The sequence below is a fragment of the Trichosurus vulpecula genome, chromosome 4 (assembly GCF_011100635.1).
Source record: "Trichosurus vulpecula isolate mTriVul1 chromosome 4, mTriVul1.pri, whole genome shotgun sequence".
Classification (NCBI taxonomy): Eukaryota; Metazoa; Chordata; class Mammalia; order Diprotodontia; family Phalangeridae; genus Trichosurus; species Trichosurus vulpecula.
The window spans coordinates 190,559,217-190,572,624 of record NC_050576.1 but is presented as its reverse complement, the minus strand read 5'-3'; the positions used below and the strand labels follow the sequence as shown (position 1 = coordinate 190,572,624).

At 45.2% G+C, this 13,408-nt stretch overlaps 1 protein-coding gene across 1 annotated transcript; it reads right to left on the bottom strand.

Annotated features, from left to right (window-relative positions):
• Positions 1-7,634: 7,634 nt before the first annotated feature.
• TMEM92 (transmembrane protein 92) lies at positions 7,635-12,653 on the bottom strand. Its single transcript, XM_036753549.1, has 5 exons — positions 12,557-12,653; positions 10,987-11,012; positions 9,820-9,894; positions 9,406-9,610; positions 7,635-8,071 (listed from the first exon to the last, which is right to left on the bottom strand). Exons 1-5 carry the CDS (start codon positions 12,632-12,634, stop codon positions 7,952-7,954), a joined length of 504 nt encoding a protein of 167 aa, XP_036609444.1. The 5' UTR covers positions 12,635-12,653; the 3' UTR covers positions 7,635-7,951.
• Positions 12,654-13,408: the final 755 nt, after the last annotated feature.

The window sequence follows — 13,408 nt, the reverse complement described above, 5'->3', positions numbered from 1 at the left end:
CTTTTTTTCTTCTTCACTCCAATATATGAACATTATATAGCATGCCATTTCTCATGCCTCTAGCTGCCAGTATTCCTTCCTTCCTCAAATTATCATGCAGGTAGTTGTATGAATGGGACAGCTGGGTGGTGAGGTGGATAGAGCACTAGCCTGGGAATCAGGAAGACGTCTTCCTGCCTCAGACACTTACTAACTGTGTGACCTTATACAAGTCACACAACCCTGTTTGCATCAGTTTGCTCATCTGTAAAATGAGCTAGAGAAGGAAATGGCAAATCGCTCCAGTGTCTTTGCCAAGAAAACCCCAAATAGCATCATGAAGAGTCAGATAAGACTGAAATGACTCGACAACAAAAACAAGCTATAAAAACAGATGCTTATGTAGCAGGAATCAGGGGAATCCCTGATCTACTGGAGTGGAGTACCTCCCATGGAGGTATGTGCTCTGGTTCATTTCTAAGGGACATGTGCCTTCCTTCTATGACACAGGACAATGTTGTCAGAGCCTTTTAAGTTTCCTACACTCGGTCAATGACTCATGCTAATTACTGAAGGTATGTGCTTTAAGGTTTTATTAGCCCCAATTTACAAGTAAGGAAATTGGTTTATAGTGGCAAAGTAACTTCTTCAGAGTTATATGGTTAGTAATTGTCAGAGCTGAGCTTTGAACTCAGGTCATTTATTTTAAAGGCCAGAGTCATTTCCATTACACCATGTTATCTCTCCAAATAACAGATCCTAGGATCCCTGGATTTGGCGGGAGAATATGAAATTTGTTATTAGAAAAGCATCTTCCATCAGTGGAGGAAAAGACTACGCTTTTAAGCTTCTGTTGGACACTGAAAGCACAGGAACTGGAGTCAGAGAACTTGTGTTCAAATCTGGACTCTGTAACCATATAACTTTAGGCAAGTCACTTCATCTCTCCAAGACTTTTGTGTCCTCCTTTGTATGATAAAGGGATTTGACCTACATTTCTGCCTCACACTCAGAAAACTGGCAAAGATGACAAAAGATGGAAATAGTCGATGTTGGTAGGGCTGTGGAAAGACAGGCACAATGATGCACTGTTAGAACTAGGAAGTTGTCTATTCATTCTGAACAGCAATTTGAAATTATACAAAGATAGCTGCCTTGTATATACTCTGAGGAGGTCGGGAGAGAAAGAATGGCCCCAAATACAACAAACTATTTATAGTAGTATTATTTGTAATAGCAAAAAAACCTGGAGACTGAATAGATATCCATTACTTGGGGAATAGCTAAACAAACTATAGCCTAGGAATATCATGGAATATTACTGTGCTGTAAGAAATTATAACTATGAAAAATATAAAGAAACACAGGAAAACTTACATGAACTGATTCAAAGTGAAATAAGCAGAACCAAGAAAACTACACACAATGGCAACACTGTAAATGGAAAGAACAGCAACACTATAAAGACACCTTCTTTGGCAGCTAGGTGGAGCTCATTGGACCTGGAGTCAAGAAGACTCGAGATCAAATCCAGCCTCAGACACTTAGCTGTGTGACCTTGGGCAAGTTCCTTAACCTCTGCATGCTCAGTTTCCCAATATATAAAATGGGGAAAATAGCACCTACCTCCCAGAGTTATTGTGGGAATCAAATGAAATAGTATTTGTAAAGCACTTTGCAAACCTTAAAGTGATATATCAATGTGAGCTAGTATTATCCAGTTTTTAGAATAGTGACTGGCAAATAGTAGGCACTTAATTAATGCTGCTTGACTTTTGTTCTTTGTTATAAAATAAGGCTTTCTGAATAGAGGAGGGAGTAGGTGCTATTTTCCAGACTCAGGAAAGATGCAAACAAGGGGGCTCAGTGGATAGAGTGTTGGCTTTAAGTCAGGAAGACCTGTGTTCAAAGCCAGCCTCAAACATTTAGTTGTTGTGTGACCCTTAGCAAGTCACTTAACCTGTGTCTGCCTTAGTTTCCTTTTCTGTAAAGTGGGGATAATAATGGCACCTATCTCCCAGAGTCATTGTGAAGATAAAATGACAGTATTTGTAAACCTCTTTGCAAACCTTAAAGTGCTATATAAATTCTATTTGTTATTAAATTCAGAAGCTCACTATACACTCTGTCTCCTTCATCTATAGAAATTGTTGTTCAGTGGTTTTCAGTTGTGTCCAACTCTGTGTGACTCTATTTGGGGTTTCCTTGGCAGAGATACTGGAGTGGTTTGCCATTTCCTTTCCAGCTCATTTTACAGACAAGGAAACTAAGGCAAACAAGGTTAAGTGACTTGCCCAGGGCTAGACAACAAGTTAGTATCTGAGGCCAGATTTGAACTCAGGGAGATGAGTCTTCCTGACTCTAGACCCAATACTCTATTCACTTTGTCACCTAACTGCCCTATATAGGGAAATTAAGGTGATGAAAACCCAAAAATATAAATGAAAATGAACACAGAAGCTAGAAGGGACCTTAGAAGACATCTAATACAATTTTACAGATGAAGAAACTGAGGTCCATGGAGGTTAAATTGTAAGCATCAAAAGGATCTAACTCATGTTCTGACTTCAAAATAGATATGGAAATGGTGATATGAAAGGACATCGATAAAAAACATCCATAAAGGTAAGAATGATGGGCGAGAAGATGTCTAAGGTGTCTTCCAGTCCTAAATTCTAGTATGATACGATCATGGTCCCCTGTGAGTAGATTGAAGCCTAGGACAAATGGAGACTTGTGTCTCTATTCCTGGGGTCTTTAGGTGGTCAATAATTACATCTTTCTTGATTTTGAGAACATCTGTAAGAAATTCCTGCATCTCTGGGACAAAGCAGATGTAAGAGTCATGCTGGTGAGTCTGGAAAATAGCATTTTGTTCCTCAGTTCAGATAACAAAGATTCATGAAGCATCTTTGTGCAAGGTACAGTAGGTACAAAGAAAAAAAAAAGAAATAATCCTTGCCCTCCAGGAGCTTATACTTTTCTGGAGGAACCAACATGTATACAGATAAGTAAATACAAATTAATTGGGGGAGGGGAATGCTCACAATTTGGGCAGGGGATTAAGAAGGCCTTACTGTAGCAGTTTGGGCAGCTAGGTGGTGTGACAGAGAAAGTGCTGTGCATGGAGTCAGCAATTTTGGAGTTCAAATCTGACCTCATACATCTACTAGCTGTGTGACCCTGGGCAAGTCACCTAACCTTAACGTGCCTTGGTTCCTCATCTGTAAAATGGGGACACGCTGGAGAAAGAAATGGCAAACCACTCCAGTATCTTTGCCAAGAAAACCACAGAGTAGGAAAGTATATAACAAGCAGTTGTAGGGGATGGTTCTTGAGATTGGTCCTGAAGGGAGCTCACCAGGTCAGGAGGGAGAAAATTGAACAGAAACAGCTGGTAGGCCTCCAGGAAAGAAGGCTGATATTTGGGAGGCCTATGTTGGAGAGGACACGGGAAAAAGAAATGACACCCTTCCTCCAGATCAGGAAAGGCTGGTGGGCTGAATAATTGGCACATGTTAGAAAGCAAGCCGTCAGTCAGGGTGGAATGCGAATTATCACTGTGATCTGAGAGATTCCCCAGGTGAACTATGCTCTGGATAGTTCCATCCCTTAGGCTGTGTCTCGTTCCTCTCCTGGCCCCACTCTGGACTCTCCAGATTTCTTCACTGTGTCCCAGGAGCCTTCTCACCCTGGAAGATCCCTCCACCCCTGCTGCCCCTCCCTTGAATTGCTCAGTTCCTCCCAGAACCTCCATTTTGAGGACGCCCTTCCTTCCTCTCCAGACTGAGCGCCTGACTCTCCTGGCTGCTCCAGCAGGCTTCAAAGGGGGAACCTCCTCCCATCCCCCCTACTGCTTTTCAGTTCCCTTTCAAGAGTGCTCTTTCTTTGTTAGAATAGAAACGCCTCAAGGGCAGAGCCTTGTCTCTTTTTTCCGGCATTTAGCCAGACACATAGTAAGTACTCAATACACACTTCTTTTCTAAAAGGCGTCATTAAGCCTGTGAAGCAAAAGGAACTGAATGTGTGATTTCATCAGTATGAGTACTTCTTAGATGAAGAAACTTCTCTCAAAACAAGTTGGCCCCTTCTCTGTAATTTGAGATTTAAAAAAAAAAATTTCCTCATCTTTGCATCTTTTTTTTTTTTTAATGTTCTACCCACGTATTAAAGTTACCAATAAGGGAAAGGCAAGGAGGATAGCAATTGGCTACCAAAATGACTTTTTAAAGCAGACCACACTATAATAAGGAATTAGCAAATGCAAGAGCCTATGGTGTGTATTGTTTTGTTAAAAAAAAAAAAGCATTTGACTCAGAAAAAATGAAAGTTGTAATTTAAGTTTTAACAGATTTGCTTAGAGCACTGAGAATTTTTGCCCAGGGTCACATAGCTCCTATGTCCCAGGCAGGACTCAACTGGGTCTTGCTGACTTTTGAGTCTCCTTCTCTGTGTACTACATTATGTTGCCTCATAAGAAACCAAACCCTGTGAAAGTGGAAATGATATAAAACCAGAGCACAAAGGCATTTTTAAGTAGATGGCACAAAGTCTTTAACTTCCTCCATTTCCTTCTCTTTTCCACTTTTCTGAAACCACTTTAGTCTGCCTTCCAACATCATCATTCCCTTGAACTCACTCTCTCCAAGATTACCTATGGTTTCTCCATTGCCAATTCTAATGGCCTTTTCTCAGTATCTATCATTCTGGACCTCTTTCTTCAGCTTTGGACACAGTGGATCAGCCTCTTCAGGATATTCTCTTATCTAAATCTTTGTGCTTTCCTGGTTCTCCTCCTACCTACGTGGATGACTCCTAAGTCTTCTTTGCTAGACCTTCCCCCAGATCATGACGCTGAACCCTGGATATCTCCTAAGGTTCTGTCCCAGGCCCTCTTCTCCCTCTCTCCACACTCACTTGATGATCTCATTAGCTCCCATGGTTTAAATTATTATCTCTAAGCAGATGATTCCTAGATCTACATATCCAGCCTTAGTTTCTCTCCAGGTCACCTTTTGGATTATCTCCAATCAATATGTCTGAAACAGAACTCATTATGTTTCTCCCTAAACCTTCCCTCTTTCCACTTTTCCCTATTACCATTGAGGGCACCGCCGTTTTCTGTTACCCAGGCTCACAGCACGGTATAGTCACTTTTGTATACGCTCCACATATCTAATCCCAAGTTTCTACCCTCCCACTGTCTTGCTCTCATCACCTCATACTTGGACTACTGCAGTTGCCTTCTGGACTGTTTCCTTCCCAAATGTCCCCTCATTCCAACCCACCCTCCATTCAGCTGCCAAAGTATTTTTCTATAGAGCAGGTCTAACCACATCACATCAACCCTCCCTCCATTCTACAATAGTTCCCAGCAAAGGCTGCTAAGTGACCCAGTGGATAGAGGGCTGGGCCTAGAGTCAGGAAGACTGAGTTCAAATCATCTTAAGACACCAGCTGTATGACCCTGGACAAGTCACTTATCCTTGTTTGCCTCAGTTTCCTCATCTGTAAAATGAGCTGGAGAAGGAAATGGCAAACCACTCTAATATCTTTGCCAAGAAAAGTCCAAAATAGGGTCAGGAAGAGTTGGACACAACTAAACAATGAATAGTTCCCTCTTAGCTCCAGGATCAATAATAAAAATGCTGTTTGGCTCTTAAAGCCCTTCACTGCCTGGGTCCCTTCCTACTTTTCCAGTCTTCTAACACTCTTCTCCAGAAGATCCACTTGCATTATATTCCTCCCAGATAAAGCCCACCTTTCCTTCTTTTGTACTTTTTTTGCATGCCTGGAATGCCTTCCCTCCAGGCATCTCAGACTTCCTGGAAGATTCCATTCTAATCCCAACTTTCTGCAGGAGGCCTTTACTGGCCCTTTCCCCACTCCGGACAACTGCCAAGGCCTTCCTTTTGAGATTACCTATAACACACCTTATGTATATATCTAGTTGTTTCACCTATGAGATGCGACCTCATTAAGGGTAGGGACCTACTGGCTATATACCTAGCACCTAGCAGTACCTGGCACACAATAGGCACTTAATAAATGCTCCAGAGTCTGGCTAGGTGGCTCAGTGGATAGAACATTAGGCCTGGAGTCAGGAAGCTCCTACCTCACAGGGTTGTGAAGATCCAATCAGATGTTTTTAAAGGGTTTAGGTACACTGCTGAGTACATAGCAGGCACTCAGTAAAAGCTATTATTGTTGACTGACTCTGAACATTGAGACCCTAGGGGAAAGTTACACCCATTTCACCTACTTAAAACTTTTCCCAGATTAGGACTTGCATCCAGGGACAAGGGGACAGACATGATTCATGGGGCCACTCTATAACAGGATGCCAAGAAGTCACCGTGGGTGCCACTCAGAAGCAGTGACTCTTGTGGGTAGTATAGATTGGTGGGCTGAACAGAAGCTAGCACACTTCCATGCTCCCTCCTGTTCTCAGGGTCTTTTTGGTATGGGGATGAGATGCCCTGGTAGGCGTAGGGGAAAGAGTAGGGTGGGGGTGGGGTGTGCCTTAATCTATACCACCTTGCCCACCTCCTCTCCCTGCCCCCAATTCAGATGCCAATCATGCAATGTCCTGGATGGTGTTCTGCTCTGGCCACACCTGGGTCAGAGTATGGCAATATTCCTCCAATTTTCCTGGGCGGGGTAGTTCTGCACATCAATGTTCAACAAGGAGGTACCTTCCAGCTACCCTTTGGTGATCACTGCTCTAAAGTCCTCATTTCCCTTTTTAGGGTGGGCTCTGCCAGCCAGATGGGTTGCTTGGGGCTAAGGTATGATTCTCACTTCTGAAGTAGCCCAGAATAGAAACAACTGAGTCTGAGAATGGAGGCAGGAGAAGGTGCTCTCCCTATCCAACCCTACATGAAGGAATTCACAAGTTTACTGGGTGTGTCTCTTTCCAGAAGTCACATGTTCCCTTCCCTCACCTTTTCCACTGCCAAAGCCTCCCCACCGCCATCCAGGCCTCCTTCCTTCCTCCTCCCCACCTTTGTGCTCCTTTTCCCCCCTTCCTCCCCCCACAACCTGTCCCCCTCTCCCAATCAAGTTCATCACTGCCCCTTCCCCACCCCCTACAAATCTAGGACATCTCCTGGGTGGGGAAGGGATACTGAAATAAATTGAGCCAGCAAAGGACACTGTACTTTGCCCCTAGATCATCTTAACTTGGGCAGCAGGGAGTTCTCTCTCCTCCAGCTGCTGGTCATACAACCTACCACCCCCATAGTAATATCCAGTGGCAATAAGAAATAGTAATTAACTGGCAAGAACCCTGCTGACCTTTTGGTCCCTGACCTGTGTCCCTCTACCCCCAACTTCATTTTCAGAGCCCCCCGCCCCAGTCCCAGGTCAAAAGTCTTTTAAATTCATTTACAGTATGAAATTTACTTTACGTTCAAGAGTTGTTCTGCCCAGGAAAACCCACAGGTAGGGTGTAAGGCTTTAACCAAAGGAATGGCTCTCTAATGGTGGAACTTCAGGCACTGTAGGGCAGCAGGCTAGGCATATCTTGTTCATGCTAGAGGATGACTCTGCTTGACTTTTTGAAAGCCCTCCCCCCGACCCAACCTCCAAGTGCACAAAACCCAAGAGATTCTGAACAGGATCTCAGCCCACTCAGTGTGAAGTTGGGGAAGGCTATGTCTCAAGTCCAAGGTCTCTTCCCACCTGCAGAAATCTTCCTTTCAGCATTCTGGGACAGGTGATCCATCATCCAAGCCTCTTCTTAAACATATCAAGTGTCAAAGAAGTCCCCTTCAATCATTAGAGAGTTGTCTTTCTTAACACGGGCTGAAATTTGCCTCTCTTTCCCTCTATCCTCAAAGCTCTAAGAAAAGGAGAGGATTCACAGGCCAGGTAATGTCCAGGGCCCCTAGGAGTGAGGACACACTTGAACAGGCACAAGCAAGGAGAGAAATAAATTAAGTGTCAAGCTCCTAGGGTGTCCCAACATGCCTCAGAAGGCTGGGTTGATGATTCCCCGTTGGGTGCTTTGAGTCGTCACAACAGGCGTGAGGGTATAGGGTGGTGGTGGCTCCCTGGGAGGTGGTGGGCACAGGACTGGCTTCTGAATGACCTGTGGAGAGGAGAGCACAGTGTTCTCTGTCCAGGCAGGGCCTCAGATCCTTCCCCTTGCTGACTCCTGGAATGCCAACCTAAGGGGGAAGGTGGTACAACCCGACCACATCCCTAACTCTCTCAGAAATAAGGGCAAGGAGGCCCTAGTACTATCACAGGATTTAAAATGAGAAGGGACCTTTCATCTCTAAGGCCAAGATGAGCTATCTACAGCCAAACCCCTCATTTCACAGACAAGGAAAACTTGAATTTCTTGGAGGTTAAGCCGTGAGGAGCAAGAACAGGGTTCAAACTGGGGTCTTTCAGCTCTTAATTCACTGGGCTCACCACTAACCAGTTTGTTGGGTGTGGGAGACAAAGGCCTGGCAGAGACATGACTTATGGGTAGAGACAAAGAGTCTCCAACCTTTTTTGGTCCCTGCAGTCCTTGGCTTCCCAGTAAATCTACCCAAACCCCTTATTCAATTGGAAAGCGTTTACTGTGCACGGACACGCGTAAGACATTTTGTCACTCCTGATTAAAAATCAATTTGGGACTTGCAGAATATTTTCAGTAGGATAACATCGTTATTGGCCAAATATTCATCCCTTGTGACAAGCTTTTGTGTGTACACATCCCAGCTTGGGAGACCCCCCATATCAAGTGGCAGAGCACGAGACTGAGGGGGCAGGGGTTTTAGAATGACCGTGATAGCCGGCATTTATATAAGCACTTTTAAGCTCTACAAAGAACTTCCTCATTTGATTTTCACAACATCCCTGGGAGATAGATGTTATTATTATCCCTATTTTACACATGAGAAAACAGGCAGACAGAGGTAAAGTGACTCACACGGGGTCACAGCTGGATTTGAACTCAGGTCTTTCAGAATCTAAGTCCAATGCACTATCTACTTCAACCACCTTTTGTTGTTGTTCAGGCATGTCCAATTCTTTGTGACCCCATTTGGGGTTTTCTTGGAAAAGATACCAGACTTGTTTGCCATTTCCTTCTCCAACTCATTTTACAGATGGGGAAACTGAGGCAAACAGGGTTAAGTGACTTGCCCAGGGTCACACAGCTAGTAAGTGCCTGAAGCTAGATTTGAACTCAGGTCTTCTTGACTCTAGGCCTACGGTTCTACCTACTGCACTACCTAACGGTCCCTAGAAATCATTTAGACTATTCTTCTAACCTTAGAGAGAAGGCAAACAAGGCCTAATCAAGAGAAGGGCCTCACTGAAGGTCACAAACTTGCTGCATCTTACTGTCTCTCCTAGATGCCCTGTCTTGTGACTGACCCTGAGAATGGACAGATATCCAGGGCAGAGCTGGAATCAAGGGGGACTCACCTCAGTGTAGGGCGGTGGGGGTCCAAATGTGGCAGGTGCTGGAATCTCAGGGGACACAGGAGGGTTACTGAAGGACACTGACACTGGCACCTCTCGCTGGGTTGGGGGCTCTGGCTCTGAGACCCAGCAGGCTCGACACAAACGCTTCGACAAGCCACAGATACAAAGCAGAGGGATGATGACCAGGAAGCTGATGACAAATGTCCTGGGGAGGGAGGAAGATCCACACCATGATCCTCCTTTAACACAGAGTGAGGGCAGCAGCCTCCTCCCAAATTTCCTCCCCTTCGCTACACCCCCTGAGGCTATATCCCAGGTATCACCAGCTGGCCATATCTATCTATCTATCCCCAGTGGCCAGAGACAAGATACCTTTGGGCATGGCCACAAAACATGGCCAGACTTGTTTCTCACCTCATGGGGCCGGAGAAATGTTCTGTCTTCACACAGCAGCCATTACCGCAACACTCAAATCCTTCAGGGCAGAAGCTAGCAGGGGAGATAATGGAAGGTGATCCCTTGGTCAAAAGGATCCCAGATCTAAGCTGGGCCCTTTTCCCCGGGGGACAATAAGCAATGGGCTTTTGCCTCTCTCTGATGGGAGCAAATTGTGTCTGCGCTGGCTTACGGAGTGGTAGAAAGAGCCTTGTGTGAGGGATGAGGAAGAAGGCCAAAGGACCTGCCATCTACTAATTGTGGGGTCCTGGAGAGTTTATTTTTTTTCTATGAGCTTCAGCTTCCTCATCCCTAAAGTGGGGATAACAATTTCTACCCTGCCTGCCTTAAAGTAAGTAAATGTATTTTCCGAATGGAGAAGGCAATATACGAAAGCAAAGGCTTGATTATCCTATTATTCCTGTTGGCCCTTCTAAATAGCAATTAACACCATGACTAATTAATTTCCCCTAAAACAGAATCCCTGAGCTTGGGGAATATATGTATCCAGGAGGATCTCAAAGTGCTTAAGTGACATCAACTCCAGCCTTTCTCTTCCATTCTCCCTCTGTGGGCCCTTGAAACATTTATTCTAATGTGTAAGAGCTAATGGCTTTAAAATCCTGGCTCACATCCGTAGGGTAGATGTCCTTGGGAAAGTCATTTCACTCAGCTTCTAGAGAATAATGAAAAGATTATGTAGGATGACCTTTAAGGCCCTCCCAGGGCTAAAAGAGGTGATGTTATCACTCAGTTTATTTTCTACAAATCCCAGGGAGGAGAAAACTAAGCTAGGGGACTAGAGAATAGACCCCAGGAAAGACTTCTCCAAGGGGAGGCAGGGAGTGCAGCCTTACTTTTGGCAGAAACCCCCCTCATTTCATAGATGGGAAAATGGACACCCAGCCCAAAGTCATGGGGTAAGGTGCAGAGGATTCCAGCCCAGGTCCCCTAATTCCAAGTCCATTTTTTTTTTTGCCAGTTCTAATCCCAGTTCTAGGAGCCTGAATTGGTGAAAGACCAAGCTATGGAAGTGGTAAAAGAGAATTCTAACTGGGCCTTTTTGCCTGGAAACTCCTGACTCTGATGGCCTCCCCTTCCTCCCTGGAGGGAGAGAAACTAAGGCATCCAGATGTCCATACTTACTAGTGTACTTGGCATCCACCAGTTACCTAGGGAGAAAAGGAGCCAGAGCTTAGAGATAGTGGTGGTAGGGGATCCGAGGACATTATTCATCAACAAATATTTATCAAGGCATAAATTTACTACAGCAACAAATATTTATGAAGGTGCTAGAGTTACAAATACAAAGAATGAAAAAATCCCTACTATTAAGGATGTTCTGTTCTAGGTGGGAGGATGAAACTCTAAGACCCATTAATTGGGGTCCATAGTATCTCCCCACCACGGAACTAGAGCTCCCTTAGAGAAATGGTTGCACAGATTGCTGCCCCTATTCCCTGCCCCCTCGTGCCCAAGTCGTTCCTATTTCCTTCTAATCAGCAGCATCTCCCCAGTCCAGAGGAGTTCTGGAAGCCCAGGACAAATTCAGGTAGTCCAAGCTCAATCTTGCCTTAGGAGTTGGATCCTCTAACTGCTGTTCATGTGATCAAGTAAAACATTCCCTCCAATGATTGCAGTGAATCAATAGCTAATTTACATGAACAATAAAGATAAAACAGTGCAACATATAAAGTAATAGTTAAGATAACTGGTGAGTGGACGTCTCTCTCCAACTCTGCTGGAGAGCCTTAAAAACTTAATGCAACTGAATTTGAACAGTAGCCCCAGGGAAAAGCACGAAGGATCCAGGAACCCAGAGAAGACAACCACCTCTCCCAAAATCACCCAGCCTGGTAAGTCAGAAATCCGGGACAGAGATCCACAAGTCTGAGAACAGAGTGGAGGTGGAAGAGACTTCTTCCAAGACTCAGATCTCTTCGGTCTCCTCCCCCTCTCAATAATTAACATGACTAAAGGTGGCGGGATGACTGGGGAAGACTGAATTCCCACTTGGGGATAAGAGAAAGTATTAGTCTCAATATGTCCAAGCAATTTATTCATTCAGACATCTATTTGGTTTCCAAGGTTTTCTCATCTGGCAAAGTAAAGTCCAAGAGGTCTGAAATTCTCCAACTAGCCCCAGGCCTCCCAATCCAAGATCAGAGACACCACCCAAGCCCCGAATGGTTGGGTGTGTGAGACTAGACGGTGGAGGAGGGTAAAATGCGTTCGGACCCAATTTTAAACTGTAGAATAGGGCAGGGCTACTTTTTCCACTAGATCGAGCAGAGAAACAAGTGCCCAGAGACTGGCAGAGAATTCCCGAAAGTCACACAGTACAAAGGGGGGAGTAGAAGCTGAGGATCCCAGCCCAGGCTTCTCAGTTACCAGCTCAGTTACCTCTAGGTTTGGGAACAGACACGGGGAAGAAAACCAAGAAAGAGTAAGCCAAGGCTAATGTTAGGATCAAAGGGCTCCCTGAGATCTCGGAGCCCTTGGATGGGGGTAGGGGAGATGTTTACCTCTCTCCCTGAATTCCTGCGTCTCTTCTCATGTGAAACACTCACACGTCCCCCGTTCTCAATGGCTCCTCACACTCTTACCTGTCCTGGCTGAAAGAGACTGGCAACAGGGATCTGCCCCCTCCCACCCCAGGTTGAACAAAGGCACCCCTGTCTCTCTCCCCTTATCCCGCCCCCCTCCAAGTTCTCACCTGTTGGAGACCTGCCAAAGTGCCAAAAAGCAGACCGGGCAAGAAGCTGGGGAGTCCAGAGACCCAGGAGTGCGGCATCCTGGGCTGGTAGACTTGGTCTACCAGCTTGCGTGTGTGTGGGGGGAAGGAGGTAGGGCTAGCACCTCCCTCCGGTTTCTGCGGCTGGCCCAGGAAAAGGGGGAGGGGCTAATACAATTGTTATGGGCTGGACCGAGATTCCCAAGGGGGAAGGAGAATAATTTATAAGACTGCTGGGCAGTCTAGAAGACCCGGGTTCAAATCCGGTATAGGAAGTCTCCAGTGTGAACATGGACTAGTCACTCCACGTCTCATTGCCCTAGGTACTCTCTTAAATTACAGATAAGTGGCCAATTTGCATCCGTGGAGGAGAGTTTCCACACCGGGACATTGATGACATTGCATATCAGGTTAAAAAAAAACATTATAAAGTTTTGACTTCCCTCCCTCCAATTCAGTTTCGTTAAACTAGCGTTATTAAATTTCTATTATGTGTCAGGTACAACGACAGGTACTGGGGATAGAAAGACAAAAATGAGCCTACTCCCTCCCCTTAATTAGCATACTTTCTACGTTACTTTCCACCCCTCACCCACCCCGTTAATGAGCTTTGAATCGTACAGATTCTCAGAGGCGACATGGGTGCGGAGTGGCTTCGGGAACACTCTCCTTTCCTTTTCTGGTCCCCCTTCCTTCCCTAAAGAAAGTTACAGCCTATTCCAGAAGGGTAAATACTCTAGTTTGGGTTTTCTCTTTTCACCAGTTTCACAGGATTCCATCTTCTCATCTTGAAGGAGTGAATGAATGACTGGATGGGGAATACGGACTGGAGTT